Source organism: Arachis duranensis, chromosome 10 (genome assembly GCF_000817695.3).
Source record: "Arachis duranensis cultivar V14167 chromosome 10, aradu.V14167.gnm2.J7QH, whole genome shotgun sequence".
NCBI lineage: Eukaryota > Viridiplantae > Streptophyta > Magnoliopsida > Fabales > Fabaceae > Arachis > Arachis duranensis.
The window spans coordinates 10,459,332-10,479,583 of record NC_029781.3 but is presented as its reverse complement, the minus strand read 5'-3'; the positions used below and the strand labels follow the sequence as shown (position 1 = coordinate 10,479,583).

General features: G+C 36.0%; 3 protein-coding genes across 3 annotated transcripts; all 3 read right to left on the bottom strand.

The window, feature by feature from the left end:
• Window positions 1-12,173: 12,173 nt before the first annotated feature.
• Window positions 12,174-13,143, bottom strand: LOC127742812 (uncharacterized). Its single transcript, XM_052255553.1, has 2 exons — window positions 12,820-13,143; window positions 12,174-12,260 (listed from the first exon to the last, which is right to left on the bottom strand). Exons 1-2 carry the CDS (start codon window positions 13,141-13,143, stop codon window positions 12,174-12,176), a joined length of 411 nt encoding a protein of 136 aa, XP_052111513.1.
• Window positions 13,144-16,202: 3,059 nt separating this feature from the next.
• LOC127742811 (uncharacterized) lies at window positions 16,203-16,721 on the bottom strand. Its single transcript, XM_052255552.1, has one exon. The coding sequence runs from the start codon at window positions 16,719-16,721 to the stop codon at window positions 16,203-16,205; it is 519 nt and encodes a 172-aa protein (XP_052111512.1).
• A 15-nt stretch (window positions 16,722-16,736) lies between these two features.
• On the bottom strand, window positions 16,737-18,117 carry LOC127742810 (uncharacterized). Its single transcript, XM_052255551.1, has 2 exons — window positions 17,571-18,117; window positions 16,737-17,494 (listed from the first exon to the last, which is right to left on the bottom strand). Exons 1-2 carry the CDS (start codon window positions 18,115-18,117, stop codon window positions 16,737-16,739), a joined length of 1,305 nt encoding a protein of 434 aa, XP_052111511.1.
• Between the last annotated feature and the right edge of the window lie 2,135 nt (window positions 18,118-20,252).

Sequence of the window (20,252 nt, the reverse complement as noted above, 5' to 3'; positions counted from 1 at the left end):
GGAGATTCTTGAAGCATGGCTTGTCTTCGAATCTGACCAACCACCACAGGGAGTAGCTAGAGTGGCGAAGTGATGGTTGAAGGCAGAGATTGAAGCAGATGAAGTCATTATCATCATGAGGCATCAAGGGCCAGAAATCCATCTTGGAGAGGAAGCCAAGGATGGAGAGCCCGGATTGATGAAGGTTGATGATCAAGAAAGGACTAGAGGTAATTGCATGTTGGTTAATGCATGGTTATCTCTTCTCTCTTTGTGTGGCCGAACCGGTTTGTTGAAGGAGGAAGAAAGTTGGTTCGGTTTTGGCTTCAAGTGTGGAGGCTTTCCTGTTTCTTTAAAAAGGGGAAACAATCACAGTTTGAAGCAAGGAGAAAATTTGAGAGTGCAAGGCACAGAGTTCTCAGAGCTACCTGAGCTAACAGTTTTCTCTTCTCCTTCAATGTTCTCTGTTTTATATTTTTTTCTGTTTAATTTTGTCATGTCTTGAGTCTCATGGTAAAAGGCAAACAAGTGAGGTTTGTAATGAAAAAGCCATAGAGCGGAAAAAGGCAGAGAGTGCAAAATTAAAAGAAAAGCCATTGATGTCTTAGAGTTCCTTTGTACATCTTTGTTGTGTATCATGATTCTGTGGGAATCCCCTTGTAAGTTGGGTTAGCACTTTACAAGTTGTAATCAGATTGGTCATAGTGAAATTCCATCATATTTGTGATGGAGACTGGATGTAGGCTGCACTGCACTTAGCAGCCGAACCAGGATATATCTGGGTGCAATCTTCTTCTCCTTCTACTCCATTTCTGTTTTCTATCACATACGAGCAAAAGACAGAATTTTCTCGTGCCGAGTGACGAGACAAAACAAAAAGTCTCGTGGCAAGGGACGAGACAAAACAGAGTTGCTCGTGTCAAGTGACGAGCAAAAAAAAAAACATAAAAGTCTCTTCCAAGAATCAGCAAGTGTTAGCTTTCGAAAAAGGGGCTAAGATTCAACCCCCCTTCTCTTAGCCACTGAAACCATCAGATTTGATTTTTGAAAAAATTTAATATTAGAATTGGTTTAGTTTTGGAAGAGATTTAATATTAGAATTTGGTTTGATTTTGGAAATGAATTGATTTTGAAAAATATTTAATATTAAAATTTGGTTTGATTTTGAAAATGATTTGGTATTTGGAAATGATTTGATACTGAAAATGGTTGAAAAGGGTTTGAGGAATGTTTGGATGGGACCCGAGAAGGGTAGCAGAGTCCAGGTTTTAGAAGGGATGTTGCCAAAATTTTTATAAAAGTTGGAGACTTCGTTTGAAGTGGTTATTTAGAAAGATTTAGATTTAAGGATTATATAATTTGATTTTGAATTATAAAAAAAAAGATTACGTTTTGAGTTTGATTTATTTAGGAAAGAATGAATTATGTTTTGAGAATGAATTGTTGATGAATGAAATGGGAGGTGTGATGAGGACGAGTGTGATAATACAGAATGATGATGAATGAATTTGAATGAAGGATGATGATGATTGGTTTTAAATGAAAATGAAATTGAATCTGATTGAGATACCTGGGCAATAGTAAGGGTTGTGGTTCGTCCCACTTGCTCTTGGTTAGTGATTTTGATGGTTGGGCAGTAGCAACAGTAGTGATTTATTCCACTTATTTTGGGTTGAGTTCTTAAACACCCGCCTGGGTAGTAGCAGCAGCAGTGGTTTATTCCACTTACTCTAGGTTAAGCGGGTAGTAGCAAGGAAGTTGTGGCTCAGATCCACTTTTTTCGGGATGGGGTATTTCTGTCCAAGGTTAGCTACCAAGACATGTCGAATTTGGCTATATAACCGACAAATGATATCATCGACCAATGGATAGACATGTATCATTTGTACTTGTATGCTTTGTTTGAGTGTGCTTTTGTTTTGAATTGCCTATTTGTTTAATTATGATTAATTGCTACTTGTCTACCTGTTGTATCTGTTTTCCATATCTATGGATTTTTTATTTGTCTTGCTTGTGTTTGCTTTAGAGAGATCCCTCAGTGGTAAAAGAATTCTGAGGGTTATTTTCGGATGTGATGTTTTGATTGTTGATTTGATTGAATTGCTTGGATCGGAGGCCGTGATTGGTTTCTGATTGAGGTTTAATAAAGTTTAAAAAATCAAGCTGGTTCAGAATAGACTTAATGAACCCTTTCCTAGAATAGGTTGGTCATTCATGCAGTCTAGAAAAAATTTTAAGATTTTTATAATAAAGGAAAGGGTTTTGGATTTTGGACAATTAGTTGATTTTCTTTTAAAAATGTTTTGGATTTTGAATGTTAAATGTTGGTTTTCGAAAAAGTTCATAAGGTGAGTAACAATCACTGTAGTTGAAAATAATCTTCTTTTACATATCTTGTTATGCCAATTCTTAAACCCCTTACTGAGAACTATGTAAAGGACGATGTTCTCACCTCTACAGACTTTTCTTTTCAGGACAGACGAGAAAACTTGCGGAGTCTTTGCTAAGTTATTAGATATGTTGTTTTTATTTGTATATGTATGTTATAGATTCCCTTGCCTTTATTATTATATTCTTGTAAGAGGAATAAGAGTCGTGACTGACTGACTGTAATGATATATATGTATATGATATTTGTAAGTTGCTTGAGTAATATATACATATATATATACTTATTTGTTTTCAAGAAAAAGTATTTTTTCCGATTTTTCAAAGAAGACAGTGATACGATTTCGAGTCAAAATGCTCCCATTTTATTATTAAGTATATGAAGTCATCGTAATACTTCTCGCTATAAGAGTGGTACAGCCGAAAGCATGACATTCTGATAATAAGAGTGTTACAAAGTGCCTCATGAAAAAGAGATTTGTGCCTTTATACTACTACAGGAAAGTGCATCAAAAGTTACATCGGTTGACTCAAGGCTCTAAGTCCGTTGAAGACTACCGTATAGAAAGGAAGATACTTATGATCACTCCCAACATAGAGGAGGATAACAACGTTATTATGGCACAATTTATAAGTGGCTTGAATAGAGCAATTACTGATGAATGTGATGGAGTTATATCATTCTGTAGAGATGGTGGATTTAGTCAGTATGACAATAAAAGTGGAGAGGCAACAAAAAAAAAGAGTACCATGAATTGTCTCATGCTAATGCAAAGTGGGTTCATACAGAGTCTCGTAGTGATAACATAACAAAGACTAAGGGTGTTGAATCCAAGGAAAAGTTATTTAATGCTACAAAGAAAAATTAATGGTAATTATAATTCTTCTTCTTCTGCTACCTCTAAGAATAGAGATATTAAATGCTTCAAGTGCTATAGTTTGGATTATTATGCTAGTGATAGTCCAAACAGGAGGATGATAGTTATTAGAAGAGGTGATGATATTGTATTTGATTCTGATCAAGGTGATAACTCTGATCATGATAGTATGCCACATTCAGAGGATTGTTCTGATGGTGATGTTGAGTATGTAGTCCACGGTAAATCTCTTGTTGTTAGACGTGCTTTGAATTTGCAGATGAAAGAAGATAGTTTAGAGCAATGCCAAAATCTTTTTCACACTAGATGTTTGGTAGGTGAAAAGGTGTGTAGTTTGATTATTGATGGAAGGAGTTGGATTAATATGGCTAGTACACTTATGGTGGAGAAAATAGGCTTGACATGTGTTTGACATCCTAAACCATATATATTGCAGTGGTTGAATGACAATTATGAGATAAAAGTTGACGAGTAGGTGATAGTTGCATTCTTTATTAAAAAATATGTTGATGAGGTATTGTGTGATATCGTGTCAATACAGGCTTGTCATTTATTATTAGGGAGACCTTGGCAGTTCGAACATCGAATATTCTATGATGGTTACATGAATTGGTTTTTTTTATTTTAATGGTCATAAGATTACTCTTGTTCCATTATCACCTAAAGAGGTTTACCTTGATCAATTAAAGCTTCAACAGAATACCAAGAGAAAAATGAGATGTAAAGTAAAAGAAAAATTTGAGAGAAAAGAGGTCATGAAAGAAAATAATTTAACAGAAGACCCAAAGGTGAGTCAAAAGAAAGAAAAGAGTGCATGTCATGAGAATAGTGTGAATACAGAGAAAAAATTGAGAGAATTGGAGACAAAATTGTGTTTCTTTGCAAAAGAGAGAAATTTAAAGAGTACTTTAGTAGGCAAGAGAGCTATGATTATGGTTCGATTTCAAGATATTTTGTTATTTGACACTGAACTTAACACAAAATTTTCAAATAGTTTTGTCACTTTGTTGCAGGAATTTGCACATGTCTTTTCTACTGATGTGCCAAATGGTTTGCCTCTATTATAAGGGACTGAGCACCAAATTTCTTTTATTCCTAAAGCTAGGATTCCTAATAGACCAGCCTATAGAAATAACTCTGAGGAGACATGAACTTTAAAGGCAATTAGGCAAGTAGAGAAATTAGTAGCCAAAGATCACATCAGAAAGAGTACGATTCCATGTGTTGTACCAGTTTTGTTGGTTTCGAAGAAGGATGGTAGTTGATGGATGTGTGTGAATTGTCATGCAGTCAACAAGATTATAGTAAAGTATCGTTATCTTATCCTTAGGTTAGATGACATGCTTGATGAATTACGCGGTGCTTGCATATTTACTAAAATTGATTTGAAAAGTGGGTATCATCAAATTAAAATGAAACCAGGAAATGAATAGAAGACTGCATTTAAAACAAAACATGGGTTATATGAGTGGTTAGTAATGTCTTTTGGGTTAACTAATGCACCTAGTACTTTTATGCATATCATGTACCATGTTTTGTGAGAATTTTTGGGTAAATTTGTTATTGTTTATTTCGATAATATTCTCATTTATAGCACTTATTTGGATGACCACTTGTCATATGTTTAAGCTATTTTAGAAGTGCTTTGCAAAGAAAAATTATATGTTAGTCTTAAAAAGTGTAATTTTTATATTGATAGAGTTGTATTTCTTGATCTTGTTGTGAGTGCGAGTGGAATTGAGGTTGATAGAAAAAAAATGTGAAGGATATTCGTAAATGGCTAACGCCTAAGAATACTTTTGAGATAAGAAGTTTTCATGGTTTAGCTGAATTTTACAGGAGATTTTTGAAAAATTCTTCTACCGTTGCCGCGCCTCTCAATAGGTTATCAAAAAAGATGTTTAGTTTAAATAGGAAAAGGAACAAGAAATTGCATTTCTTACTTTAAAAGATTCTTTGTGTTTATCCCTATTCTTATTTTACCTAACTTTGATAAAACCTTTGAGATGGAATGTAATACTTTTGGGATTGGTATATGTGTTGTTTTGATGTAGGAAAAGCGAGCCATTATCTTCTTCAGTGAAAAGTTGAATTTAGCTCAACGTAAATATTCAACTTTTGACAAAGAATTATGTCTTAATTCGAGCTTTGGAGATTTGGCAACACTACCTATTACCTAAGAAGTTTGTGATTCACACGTGAAGGTTTGTGAATGGCCTAGAGAATGTGGGTTAGAATCTATGACCTCTTTTTTGAAGCTCTTTTTCTTTCTTCTAAGTAGAATAGGAACTTAATTTCCGATGCGTCTATTAAGTTGAAATTTAGGAGACAATTTTATTATCTTTTCATGATGCGTTCAGGAACAGAGCAATTCTTTACTTTTGGATAGCTGTGACCTCTGAGAAATATACAATGCATGAGACACTTTTATTTTGTCCCTTAACAAAGTGAAATAGAAGAAGTGTATAGAAGAGAAAATTGCAAAATCATGTATCCTGGTTCAGCCACAATGTGTAATATGACCTACATCCAGTTTCTCTCACAACAATGGAGGAATTTTAACTATCTTTCACAAAGAGTACAAATACCAATTTTTCTAGGATTCAACCCAATCCTATCTGGAACAAACCCAGCTTCTACCCAAATTAGTTTTAATTAGGTTTACTCCCTAGATTTTCAACCACTAAGTGCTCACCCAACTTAGCAAGGAAATTCCGTCGGGATCATGTGTACAAAACAAAAAGTATACAAAAGAACTTTGACATAATTTTCTAACTTTTACTTATATCTCTCTTTGCCATTTCTTTCAATGGCTTTTACTGATTCCTCACATAATGCATTTTTCTATTGAAAAAAACAAAGAAAAGATGAACACTGTAGAATAGATTTGATGTAAAACTCTGAAGGAGAAGAAGGGTTAGCTTGTAAGCTATGAAGACCCAAACTTGTGTGCTCACTCCTTGAATCAATCTCTAATCATTTAACCCTTTAATAGAGGAGTATAGCTTCCAAAACTTGAAATGTGGTTTGAACATTTGACTTTTTTCTTTTCCAAATACAGCAGTAGCAACACAGAAGAGATAAGACAATAGCAGTGATTAAAGTTTACATGCATCTATATCCAGCTTCTTTTCTTCATCTTTTTTCAATCGGTGCTTATAGGAGGAGAACATTCTCAACAAGTTATGAATAAAGTACAAAGATGGAAAATATTTTCTGAATCACCTTTTTGATTTGATCTCAACTTCTGAACCTTAGCTTTTGACTTGCTTGAATTCGGTAATCCACTTTTTCTTCTTTGATTTGAATCCTAATCAAACTTCCTTTTTCTTACTTTTCTTGGTGACTTCTTCACATGTGTAAGAGAAGAGAGAGAATGAGTCTGGTTGTTTTGGTTTTTGTTCAAATGGGAGTGAGGCTTCCTTCTTTTGATAGCAACCATTTTCATGGGCCATGAATGAGTGAATGAGCTAATTTCTTTTATCATGGTCCTGGACCATCATTGGACCTTGTTTACTTGTTATGAGTCCTATTTGATTTCTGTAAATTACTGCACAATAAGTAAACTTAATCACACACATAATTGAACTTTTAACCTAATAATAATGTTTAGTCATTAACACCAAATTTGTTATCATTTCTTTAAACTCAACAACACGGATCATGATTCTTTGAAGTGCCTAAAGTGGACATGCTAAATTGGTAGAATTCATTGAGGCATTTCCATATATGATTGCATTTAAACAAGATAAAGAGAATACAGTTGCTAATGCTTTATCTAGGAGGTATGCTTTGATTACTATACTTACTTCTAAGTTGTTAGGATTTGAGTTTTTAAAAGAGTTGTATGTAACTGATTCTGACTTTGCTACTATTTATGCCTCTTGTGAATATGGCACATTTAACAAATTTTATAAACATGAAGAATTCTTAGTTTGCCTAAAAACAGGAAAGGTAGAGATAATATTCTTGTTGTGATAGACAGATTTAGTAAAATGACTCATTTTATTGTATACCATAAAACTGATGATGCAACAAACATGGCTGATCTATTGTTTAGAGAGATTGTGTACTTGCATGGTGTTCCCCAAACTATTATTTCTGATCGTGATGTAAAATTTTTGAGTCATTTTTGAAAAGTACTATGGGGTAAGTTGGGCATAAAATTATTATACTTACTACATGTCATCCTCAGACTGATAGTTAGATTGAAATGGTAAATCGAACGCTAGAAACTTTATTGCGTGCTGTTGTTGGTAAGAATTTAAAAATGTAGTAAGATTGTTTACCTTTTATTGAGTTTGTTTATAATAGGATTATTTATTCTTTCACAGATTTTTCTTCTTTTAAACTTGTGTATGGTTTTAATCCTTTAACTGTTTTATATTTGTTACGTTTGTCTTTGAGTAATCTTTTTAGCTTGGATGTAGAAAGTAAAGTTGAAAAGGTTAAGACAATGCATTTAAAAGCACGTGAGTTGATTGAAAAAAATAGGTTGATAGCTCAAAGGGTGAATAAAAGTTGAAGACACCTTATCTTTGAACCTAGCGACTGGGTATGGGTTCATTTGAGAAAGGAGAGATTTTCTACTCAAAGAAAATTCAAGTTAGACCCTAGGGGCGATGGTCCATTTCAAGTAGTAGAAAGAATTAATGGCAATACTTATAAGATTGACCTTCCACACGAGTATAATGTGTCTGCTGCTTTTAATGTATCTGACCTGTCTCCTGCTTTTAATGTATCTGACCTGTCTCCTTTTGATTTGGATGAAGATTTGAGAATGAATCTTTTCAGGAGGGAGGGAGTAGTACGAGTTCTGTGGGACAAACTAAGAACTATTATATGTCAATTGGTCAATTACAAGAGCAACAATTAAGTGAATAAAAGAAGATTTTGAAGACATGGTTAAGTTATTTGTTTAGGAAATGTATTAAGAATTGACCAATACAATGATTAACGATTATAAAAAACTAAACGTCTTATTATTTACAAGTTGTATTGAAGACTCTTGTTAGTCAAGTTAAATCAAATAGACATTAATTTATTAGTATTTATTTTAAGATTTATTTTTTGTTTATGTTTATGTTTATTTTATTTGTTTTAAACTCAATTATGTTTTGATTTATTATATTTTAGTGAGATTGTTTTTTTTTATGAAAGAGAGCTCAACACACTAAATTGGAAAATGCAGGAACTAAGAAAAACAACAACGAAACAAGATAATAAATACAGTTCTATAGGGTATAATCTGCTGTCATCTTTGGTATCGCTATCAACAATCAAATGGATCAACCTCACACCATTCCTTGTAACTCAAAAACAATTTATTCTTGATTCCATCAACACCTATCTCAGATATCTTCCGTTCCAACCAAATATTTCAGATAACCGCAAAGAATTCTATCGGCCACTTCTTTTGCTCACAGTTATGACCAGGCACTTTAATCCAACTCTCAAACAATTCTTTGACAGTTTTCGGAATAGTCCACGCTCTACCTGCACACGTCAACCAAGCACACCATGTTGGAATTTTCTCAGAATTTCTTAACCCAAAGATTATCTTTGTTAAATCATTAAAAAAGAAAATACTTGAATGCAGAAGCGTACCTGAAGTCATAAACATGAATCATGATTGGAAGAGTCTGGATTTTATGGTTCTTTCAATCTTCCTCAACCAAAACTTTCTGTATTCTTAGGCGGCTGAATTGTAACTTCTCTGATGGGAAAAGAGTTGCTTAGGAAGCTTTGGTATATTGGGGATCGAAACCCTGGAGGCATTATTTATACTTTAGCATGGCACCCATTAAACCCTAAAACCCAAATAAAATAGTATCTAAAGTCCAAAGGATAATATATCTAAAATCCAAAAGATAATTATCTAAGGTCCAAAAGATAATATCTGGTTTTATTCTCATTTAATCCCAAATCAAAAATAATTATGACTTATTCAATTTAGCATTTATAATAATAAATGAGATCACCATTATATAAGTCATTTAATTTGAAATAGTATAATTTGTGATTATAATTAATATATGTATTTCTCATAAAGAAATTAGGAAATTAAAATAATTTCTTAATAATCTCCTACTTGGGCTATACATATATTCTTTATTGACATAATCACATCTTATAAACTTTATGCGCGCATCTGAATGCTATTTTCCTTGTTACTTTAACAATCTAGTCCGTCTCATACATTAGATTTGGAATTACCGCAGCTTTTATCACATTAAATATCGTGACTAAACCACCACAATCACCATCCTAATATACTTAATGACATAGATCAAATTTGGATGAGTAATATAGAAATTATATGCCAAGTGATCTCATGCATGTCTATTTCCAGCTGGTCCAACTTTAAAATTTTATTGAGATCAAACACAAAAAATATTGCAAAATGAACATTTCACATAACATGAAATAAACTACCAACTTAATTCTACAGAAAAATAATTCAATATCTGTCATAGAACATATAGCATAAAATAAACTCCCACTAAACTAAGGCATCACAAATATTGACACTCATACAAGCAGTGTGCTCATGAGAGACTTTAGGGATCAATCCCTTAGTAACGGGTCTACTAGCATATACTCTGTTCCTATGTGTCCTATGCAAATATGTTTTTCTTAAACTTTCTCCTTGACAACTAAGAACTTGATGCCTATATGCTTCAATTTTGTAAAGCTCTTATTATTGTTGGAGTATAGTACTGCTGACTTATTGTCACAAAATATCTTTAATAACCTTTCAATGTCATTTACTATACGAAGCTCAGTGACAAAGTTTCGCAACTATATGCCATGAAATCAAAATCAGAGTACCCAATGATCTCCAAATTTTTTCTAATCTCTGATAAGTAAGCATGTAATCCTTTGTTCTCTTTAGATAACGCATTACCCGTTTAACAGCTATCCAATGATCTATACCTGAATTGCTCAAGTATCTACCCAACACTCCCACTATAAATGATATATCGGGACGTGTGTAGACTTGAGCAAATATTAAGCTCCCCTAGTGCTGATGCATAAGGTTTATCATGCATTGTTATCCTCTCAGGATTATTTTTAGGGCATTGCTTGAGATTGAACTTGTCTCCTTTAGCTACGGGTTTGTCCATTGGTCGATAATTTTTCATGCCATATCTATTTAAAATCTTTTCGATATAGTTCTTTTGTAATAATCTAAGAATAACTTGAGAGTGATCTCTTAGTATCTCGATTCCTAATACAAAAGAGGTATCACCAAGATCTTTCATTTCGAATTTATTCGATAGAAATTTTGTAGTTTCATGCAACAAGCCTATATCGTTACTGGCAAGTAGAATGTCATCAACATATAAAACCAAAAGAAGTATTTACTCCCACTGAACTTACGGTATACACATTCATCTATAATATTTACCTCAAAACTATATGAGGTAATGACTTGATTAAACTTATGATACCATTGTTGGGAAGCTTGTTTGAGACCATAGTTGAATTTTCTCCTTTCTCTGTTGGATCTCCTTCATGACACTTCTTGAAGTTGTTGAGCTTGTTGTATGGATTAGGATTGAGGAGGATTCTCATTATTTTCCTGTGCTGTAGTAGTATGGTGAGCAACAACAATATTTTCATTGTTCTCTTGTACTGTAACTGGATCTATAGTATGATTCTCATTGTGCTCTTGTACTATAACTGTGTCTTGAACAATAATAGGTACAAAGACCTGATCATTATCAGTTATAAAATCCTCATCAAAAGCAACATTCCTAATATTTTCTTCCCCCCAAACTTAACATCCTCAAGAAATCTTGCATTTTCCGTTTCAAAAATAGACCTTGATGCAGGATTGTAAAACTTATACCCTCGTGAATGCTCAACGTAACCAACAAAGTAGCAAGTAATTGTTCTTGAGTCCAATTTTCTTTCATGTGGCCTATAAGGTCACGCCTCAGCTAGACATCCCCAAATATGCAAATGCTTTATACTAGGCATTTTTTCAATCCAAATTTCATAAGGGGTTTTGTTAACTACTTTGCTTGGCACCTTATTAAGGTCTTTAAGACTTCTCCCTAGAGTGATTCAAGCAAGGAAGTATGACTAATCATACTTCTCACCATGTCCTTAAGAGTTCGGTTCTTTCATTCTGCAACACCATTCATGTTAGATTTTCCTGGCATGGTGTATTGCAGAACAATACCACACTCCTCTAGGAAAAGAGCAAAAGGCCCGGGACGTTACTCACCTGAACCGTCATATCTTCCGTAGTATTCACCACCATGATTAGATTTGACAGCTTTAATTTTCTTTCCAAGTTGAAGTTCAACTTTAGCTTTGAAAGACTTGAAAAAATCCAAGACTTTGGACTTTTCATGAATTAAATATAGATACCCGTAACGAGAGTAATCATATATGAACGTAATAAAGTACCGTTGTCCATTCCAAGAGATAGTAGGGGATGGGCAACATATATCGGTATGTATCAGTTTTAAGACATATTTAGTTCTCTCGGCTCCTAATTTCTTTTTGTTTGTCCTTTTTCCCTTTATGTACTCAATACAAATTTCAAAGTCTGCCAAATTTAGGGGTCCAAGAATTCCATTTGATACGAGCCTTTGAATTCTTTGTTTAGAGATGTGACCTAGGTGTTTGTACCATAATGATGCCGAATTCTCATTTAGTTTTTATTTTGTACCTGCTTGCAGTATTTCATTATTATGGAAATTCAAATCAAGCCTATATAGATTAACTACCAAAGGACCAGAGCAAATATTATTCAAATTATAAAAGAGACTAACTTTATTATTTCCGAACGAACAAAAAATAACCTGATTTGTCCAAACGAAAAACAGAAACCAAATTATTTCTAAATGACGGTACATAAAATGTCTCTAATAAACCCAAGTAAAATCCACTTGTGGAACATAATCTAAAGGTTCATATAGCTTCGACTCCAACTATATTGCCGTCTGCCACATAGATGTATCTTTCAGCATCACTTGGCGATCGACTCCACAGGCAATCCTGCATAGTAACACTTACATGAGTAGTAGCAACTGAATCTACCCACCAAGTATCAACAAGTGTATAACTTAAACTAGCCTCAGACAAACGAAAGTAAGAATTATACCCTTCTTTACACGCCAAGTGACATATTTGGTACAATCCTTATTTATGTGTCCCACCTTCTTACAGAAGAAACAGGTTGAAGCTTGATCCTATTTCTTTGTCTTTTTCTGCTTAGAAGGTGCATCCGCAGTAGTATTACGCTTTCTTTTATACTGAGAAGATGAAACCATATGAGCACTTTCAGTCTTTTCTTGCTGCAACATCTCTTCTTCTTGCACACAGTGAGATATAAGCTCATTTAGGGATCAAATGTCCTTCAGAGTGTTATAACTCACTTTGAATTGCCCAAAGTGTGCAGGGAGATCAAAATAAAATGCACGAGTAAATTTTCAGACAACTCTAACTTTAGTGCTTTCAATTTTAAAGCAAGATGATACATTTTCATAATGTACTCCCTTATGTTTCCTTTACCTTTATACCTCATGAAGACAAGTTTGCTCAAAAGGCTACTTGCCTCCGCCTTTTCATTCCTAGCTAAGAATTTTTTAACATCTTTCAAGAACTGTTTAGCATCTTTATCCTCAGTAATTGAGCCCCGAGCCTCAGGAATTGAGCGCTTCATGATCATAATTTTTATTCGATTGGATCTCTCACACTTCTCTATTTTAACCTCACTTAGATTTTCTAGAGTGGAAGTGGGTTTCTCCTCTCGAAGAGCTATATCCAGATCCATACAACCGAGGACAATCTCCACGATATCCTTCCAAACTTTAAAGTTTGAACCATTCAGCATAGGAATATTGCTAATTTGTGTAGAAACATTGGTAGCTGAAGTCATAGTTTCTAGATTAGAACAAAAGGAACATGCAGTAAACATTAGTTAAATAATGGGATGAAATTCATATTGGGATATCTAGAACAACATTAATTTTCAATCTTTGCATATAAAAATTAACGGTAAGTGACACTCTCATTGCAATAATCAAATATTGTCAAAATTCTTGTCACACATTAAGCCTTTCTTTGGACCGACTAAATGTGCACATGAAAACTTAAACTTCGCAACCTATTTATTACCGCATATATTTTCTATTAATTGGCCAAACAATAACCTTCCTTTGAGCCGATTATTGACCGCATAATTAATAGAAAATAAACAAAAGTGTACAATGCTTATTATTTGGCCAAACAATAAATTTTTTGGGGGTTAATTATTATCCACATAAATAATAAGCATTACTTTATTCTTAATTAGTTACACAAATATGTATTTACCATCAATATGGGTATATAATTCGGTCAAATATAGACCTTCTTTTGGGCTGACCAATATTCGTATGAATTACATATCACTATATTCTTAATGTTTTAAATAAATCAATTTTCACAAAAGAGGCTACTTTGGCAGAATAATGTTCAATCAATTTATTCCAAAACCAAATCTTGATAAAATAGGTGGGTATAATAATCCAAATTGTTAATAGTTTCCTTATATAGCAATTAAAAAAATATTTAAATCGCAAAAGAAATTAAATCTTAATGGTGCCTTTTCAGACCTTACAAAAAAAAGACATAATTATAACTGTTCAACGAATTCATATGCCAAAAATTTTTTTTGATCCATTAAGATTAGAATCAATAATTATAATTCAATTCACACAAAACAAAAAAACAATGAATTTGCCAAAAGAATGAATCCATATAAAATGGTATAAAAAAGGATAAACAAGCAAATAACTTTTCTTTTAAAAAAAAACTGGAATCATATTCACAGGTTAAATCATGATGCATACAAAAAATTTTATAGTAAGTATGCTCTTCATGTACTATTTGTGTATTCTTTATACACTCTTTATGGGCTTTTTTACCAAAATGCGCACCAAAAAAACATTAATTCCCAAAATGCGCATGGATGAAATTATTTCTGCAAATGCGCACCCCCAACTCGCATGCAGCTACCACGAAATGAAAATAGCATAGACATCAAGAAGGGTGGCCACGAAATGGGATTATGGCACTGACACAAACCATTTCGTGCCTGGCACAAAGGAAATGGAGCGTGTCAACCTTGGTGGCCACGAATTGGACCAATACACGCATGGCAAACACGAAATGGGAGACTTCACTGATGGCATACACGAAATGGGCCAAGTCAAGTGTGTCATCCACGAGTTGGCCATATCTTGGTAGGCACACACGAAATGGGCATCCTCAAGTGTGGTAGGCACGAAGTGGGAGGGGTGGCAGTCAAAGCAGCAAGTCTCAGCGTTGCAGTTCCTGTACGAGCATGCATTGGGTGAAAGTGAGGCAATTTATTCTGGGTTGTGAGGTTGAAGCATATAAAAGGAGGTTTTGGGAGGGTAGGGGACCAAAGCCAAAGTAAAAAAAGGAGAAGTGAAGTAGTGGGTTGCTTCGGTGAAAAAAAAGAGAAGTTGGGGAGTAATTGATTTGTTAAAAAAATAAGTGGAAGTGGAATTAATGTGGAAGAAAATCTTAATAGGTTGGATGAATTTCATATTTCTGCTCATTTACATGTTAAGGTGAGTTTATTTTTTTTATTACGAAAAAAAAAATTGTCAATAATTTAAATGATTGTTTTAAACTATATAATTGTGTTTTAATCTATTTCATTTTTAGCCGGCACGTGTCTTGACTCCGTATGGCACGCTGGTCGATGTTTTCTCTGTAGACGAAGCAGATCCGAGTATGGAGATTAGGAGGCAGATGCTGGAGCCGTATCTAAGAAGAGCCGGCTTCTATTATGCATCTCTGATAAAGCGTTTTGAGTACGACAACCCAATGATTAGCGCTCTTGTGGAGAGATGGCGTCCTGAGACCCATACATTCCACCTCCCATGAGGTGAGTGTACTATCACTTTGGAGGATGTTGCCATGCAGGTGGGATTACCAATCGACGGTGAACCGGTCAGCGGCACTCTGAGGTCATGGAGTAAGTTCCACCAGAGAGATATTTGGCAATGGTGTGAGAAACTCCTTGGAGAAGTTCCTGACGGACATGTTGGGACCACGAAGTATAACATAAAACTGAAGTGGCTCAGGAGTAGACTGCAACAGATGCCTCTTGACTCTCCCGAGGAGGCCCTCGTACGGTATGCACGTTGTTATATTATGTATTTATTGGGTGGCGTTCTACTTCCTGACAAAGCGAACAACACGGTTCACGTTCGTTATCTTCCTCTCCTGGCAAACTATGAAGCCATTAGTACATATAGTTGGGGTAGTGCCGTGCTCTGTTGGTTGTATAGAGGCATGTGCCTAGCGACTGATTATAACGTCGAGGGAATGTCTGGTTGTCATACACTGTTGATGTCTTGCACTTCGACCGTCTGATTCAGGTAGTCACCCCCCTGTCGGAAGGAGGAGATCTTTTTCGGTAGGTGACACAGCCGGATCCCAGATGCGCCCGTTCGAGCCTTCGTTGTTAGATGGCCGTCGCTTATCATATGCGGGGGCTGATGATGTAGGGGAGGAGGCACAACCAGGACATCCTCGCCGCGACACTCGAGCACCTTTATGTGGTACAGGTGGGAGGTTGGGACATGCTAGACACCATCACTAGTTCACGTTATGGTTTTAAGGTTATTTGTTATCGTCTGATGTTTGTATTTTCCCTTGGTTTGTACTTTATTCTATTTTATGGTGTTGTAGTTCATGGTTGTAACTTTTTTACGGTTATATGTATTGTCATGTAATAAATTCGGTGTTGTTAATGTTCATGTAGTACGGGTTGCAAATTTGTATGATCAATTGACAAGAAAAGGAAAATATTGCATTCATCTCTTTAATTCTAAAACATACCACATCACACCGACCAAAGACGAGATTTTAAATAAATTGAAAACATAACAACACTCAATATCCGACCCAACCACGCCACTAAGTGCCCGTGACATGAGGACAATGTCTCCTAGTATGCCCCGGTTGCCTGCAAATTCCACATCGCCTTCCCGGTCCAGGCTCTACGTCGTCCATCTCATTCCGAATTCTTGTCGACACAGGTCGGCCATCCATCGATCGTCGCAGGTGGGGATTAGGACGGAGAAGTTGTCCTTCGTGGGGTGGCCACACTTCCTCATCGGGCAAGGGGGGAAACTCCATCTGATATACCCGGAAGACATTTTCGACCCGATACACATCATCGACATATGACTGCCAATCAAGCCTAGCATGGGCACATGCTGCAAGCGCGTAGGCGCATGGGTAGTGCAATGCCTGGAAGTAGCCGCAGTCATACCGTCTTTGCTGGAGGTATACTCTGAATCTGGATTGAGACCCTACGCCGGCTATCTCATCGACGGTGAAGATCGATGTCGCCCTGTCGTGTGATATGACAAGCATCTGCGTGATTCCCTCCCTGTTGGCAAGTATTGCCTTTTGCAGGAACTGTGAGAACATCTGGCCACATGCAACCTATGCTTCTGCCTGCCGACCCTTCTGGACAAACAATGCATTTAAACGGTAGTACGTGGACTTGACAATTGCACACACCGGAAGGTTACGAGTGCCCTTCATCACAGAGTTGATACACTCAGAAAGGTTCGTTGTCATGTGACCATATCGGCGCCCCTCATCCCGGTGTTGGAGCCATTTTGGTGGCTCTAACCCTCTTATCCAAGCCATCATTTCCGGTGACGTGGTCGGATCCTCCGCGCTGATTAACTCTAGGTAGTACTGTGCCTGCTCTTGGGTCTTCGAGTATGCAGCGCTAACAAGATGTCTTTTGGCTTCTTTACTCTTGAAGTTTGTTGCAAAATTGGACGCAATGTGTCGGACACAGTAAACATTGTGTTCCCAGCCACAACCCTCCCGCTCTAGAGCAGCCTTTATGGCCGCATGCTTGTCAGAGATCAGTAGAACATCTGGTTGCGTAGCCACATGTCTCCTTAAGTTGGTTAGAAAGAAGTACCATGCATCTGTGTTCTCCCGTTCCACTAGTGCGAAGGCTATGGGAAGAATGTTGTTGTTTCCGTCCTGTGCTATTCCCATCAACAAGGTACCTGTGTACTTACCATACAGGTGTGTTCCATCAACCGAAACTAGAGGCTTGCAGTGCTTGAATGCCTCGACACACGATAGGAATGACCAGAATACTTGATGAAACATGACGCTTTCACGATCGAGGGTGTTGCCCACGTAGTATGGTCGGGTTTGGAGGTTAACAATTGTCCCTATGACGAAATGGCAAATTCGTAAGAGCATGAAAACTATTACAAAACTAGTATGAAATCCAATAGATAGGCTTACCTGGAACAAAGGTTTGCAACGCATTGAAGTATCTCTGTAACTGGTTATAAGAATCATCCCAGTCTCCATAGATTCTCGCTATTGCCTTTTGCTTTGCTAGCCAAACCTTTTTGTAAGACACCTTGTATCCGTATGCCGACTCCACGGACCCCTGCAACACTTTTATGCAAATCGTTGCGTCTGCTTGAACCATGGGGAATATGTGCTGGCATATGACATTTGAATCCAGTTGTGCATGATCTTGCGAAGTCTCGGACGCCAAACAAGTGTGAGGCCCTTGGTATTTTCGAACTTCCCAAAATCTGGACGCCCTTGTCTTCGCAACCCTCACCATCCAGGAACATTGGTCACCAAAAAGTTTGCACCGACAAACATACCTGGTATGATCTGACTCCACTACTTTGAATTCCGCACTTCGACGTATGTTGTAGTTCTTAACAGCAAGCATTGCTGCATCCTTAGTCAGAAATTTCAGGCCAACCTGTAGCTCCATTTCACCTGTCAAACCATAGTTACTGGGTATGTCCTCTGCATTTGTCGAGTTCATTGGACCAAGACTGAGGTGCAGGTAATGGTCGGGGGTGCCGCTAGAAAGACCTCCGACCCTTGCAACATTGATGGTTCAACAACACTTGGGATGACCCTATCGCCCTGAACCGGTTGGGTTTCCGGAACAACATCTGCTTCCTCTCCACTATCATTCTCAATCTCGTCTTCCTCAGATGAGTCAGCCAACCCGTCGGCCATTCCTTCCGGATATGCAACATGGACATTCGGGAATGGACGTCGGTCAAGTATTTCTGTATTCTGGGCGGGGGCCACGAAGGCATTAAAGGACGGACTACGACCCCTACCTATGTCCAAAAATGGAATGCCTTCACCAGCGCCGGAATTTCGCATTTCCTCCACGTTATTCGAACTAGATGAGCTGCCCCCCACATCTTGAAGCTTCACGCAGAGTTCCATCGAATAGATGCTTCCGATGCTACGATGATATGAAAACATCATCGACACATGCTGGTCAGATTTAATATGCATCTTTTGATATGTAAACGAATCAGCTACAGCAATGGGCATCCTGTAAATGAGCGTACTGATCTCCTTTTTTCCAATCAGTCCAGTGTTCATCAGAATCATATTTTTAAGTTGTTGCAGACAGGACTGTGGAGAAATCATTATCCAAAGTGGGTCGTCACACATAAAGGTCACTCCCTCACCTGTATACGAAATTTCACCATCGGGATATATGACCACATAAATATATTCAGATGCCATTTTGACACCCAAAAATTACTGAAAGTAGCTCCTGTGAGAGTGGAATTTTCGGAGAAGAAAGAAGGGTAGAAGAAGTGAGAGTGAGAAATGTGGGTTTACTTCTGCTGGCGAAGGGTTTTTATAGCCTAGCCGTTGTCCCAATTCGTGTGTAGTACACACAAATTTGTGACATTTCGTGTGCGATACAGGAGACATGGCTTCTGAGCTCAGCCGTACCCCCATTTCGCTGATGCCAGGTGTGAGTTCCTCCCTCCATTTCGCTGCTGCCCTCATGGAAATGGGATATCCATTTCGTGTGTGGTTTGCATGACATGGCATGCCCATTTCGTGGGCACCATAAATGAAATGGAGTTCATTTCCATTTCACGGGCAGAGGCCACAAAATGGCGATGCGCATTTACAGAAAGATTTTCAGCCATGCGCTCAGGTGCGCATTTAGGTAAAAAAGCCCTCTTTATGTACTTTTTCAACTTTATTAATGTGCTATATAATCCAAAAGCAGCACATATTTGAATCTAATTTCACAAATTTAAATTAAGATTCAAATTCAAATTCAAATTTTTTTATAATTTCTTAATAATTTAATCATAGATGCTCTAATACTACTTATTGAAATTTTCTTAGAATTTCTTAACTAAAAGATTATCTATGTTAAATCATTAAGAAAGAAAATACTTGAATGCGGAAGCATACCTGAAGTCATAAACATGAATCATGATTGGAAGAGTATGGATTTTGTGGTTCTTTTGATCTTCCTCAACCAAAATTTTTGTATTCCTAGGCGGTTGAATTGCAACTTCTCTTATGGGAAAAGAGTTGCTTAGGCAGCTTTGGTATATTGGAGAGCGAAATCCTAAAGGCTAAAGACACTATTTATATTTGAGCATAGCATCCATTAAATCCTAAAACCCAAATAAAATAGTATCTAAAATTCAAAAGATAATATATCTAAAATCTAAAAGATAATTATCTAAAGTCCAAAAGATAATATCTGGTTATATTCTCATTTAATCTCAAATCAAAAGTAATTATAATTTATTCAATTTAGTATTTAACAATAAATAAAATTACTATTATATAAGTGATTTAATTTAAAATAACATAATTTATGATTATAATTAATATATATATTACTCATAAACAAATTAAAAAATTAAAATAATTTCTTAACACATCACATGTATCACTTAACCTATTAAGGTTTTGGAATTAAGAGGTATAAAATTTTTTAAATTTTATAGCCACTTTTATTTTAAGTTTTGATAAATGAATTTTTTAATTTTTTTAAAAAATTTAAATATAAATAAAAGATGTAAAATAATTTTTTAACTATTATATCAGAAAATTAAATTGAGATAGATAATTTTTTTTTCCGTATCACCTCCACGGACGAATAGCTGTAAGTAC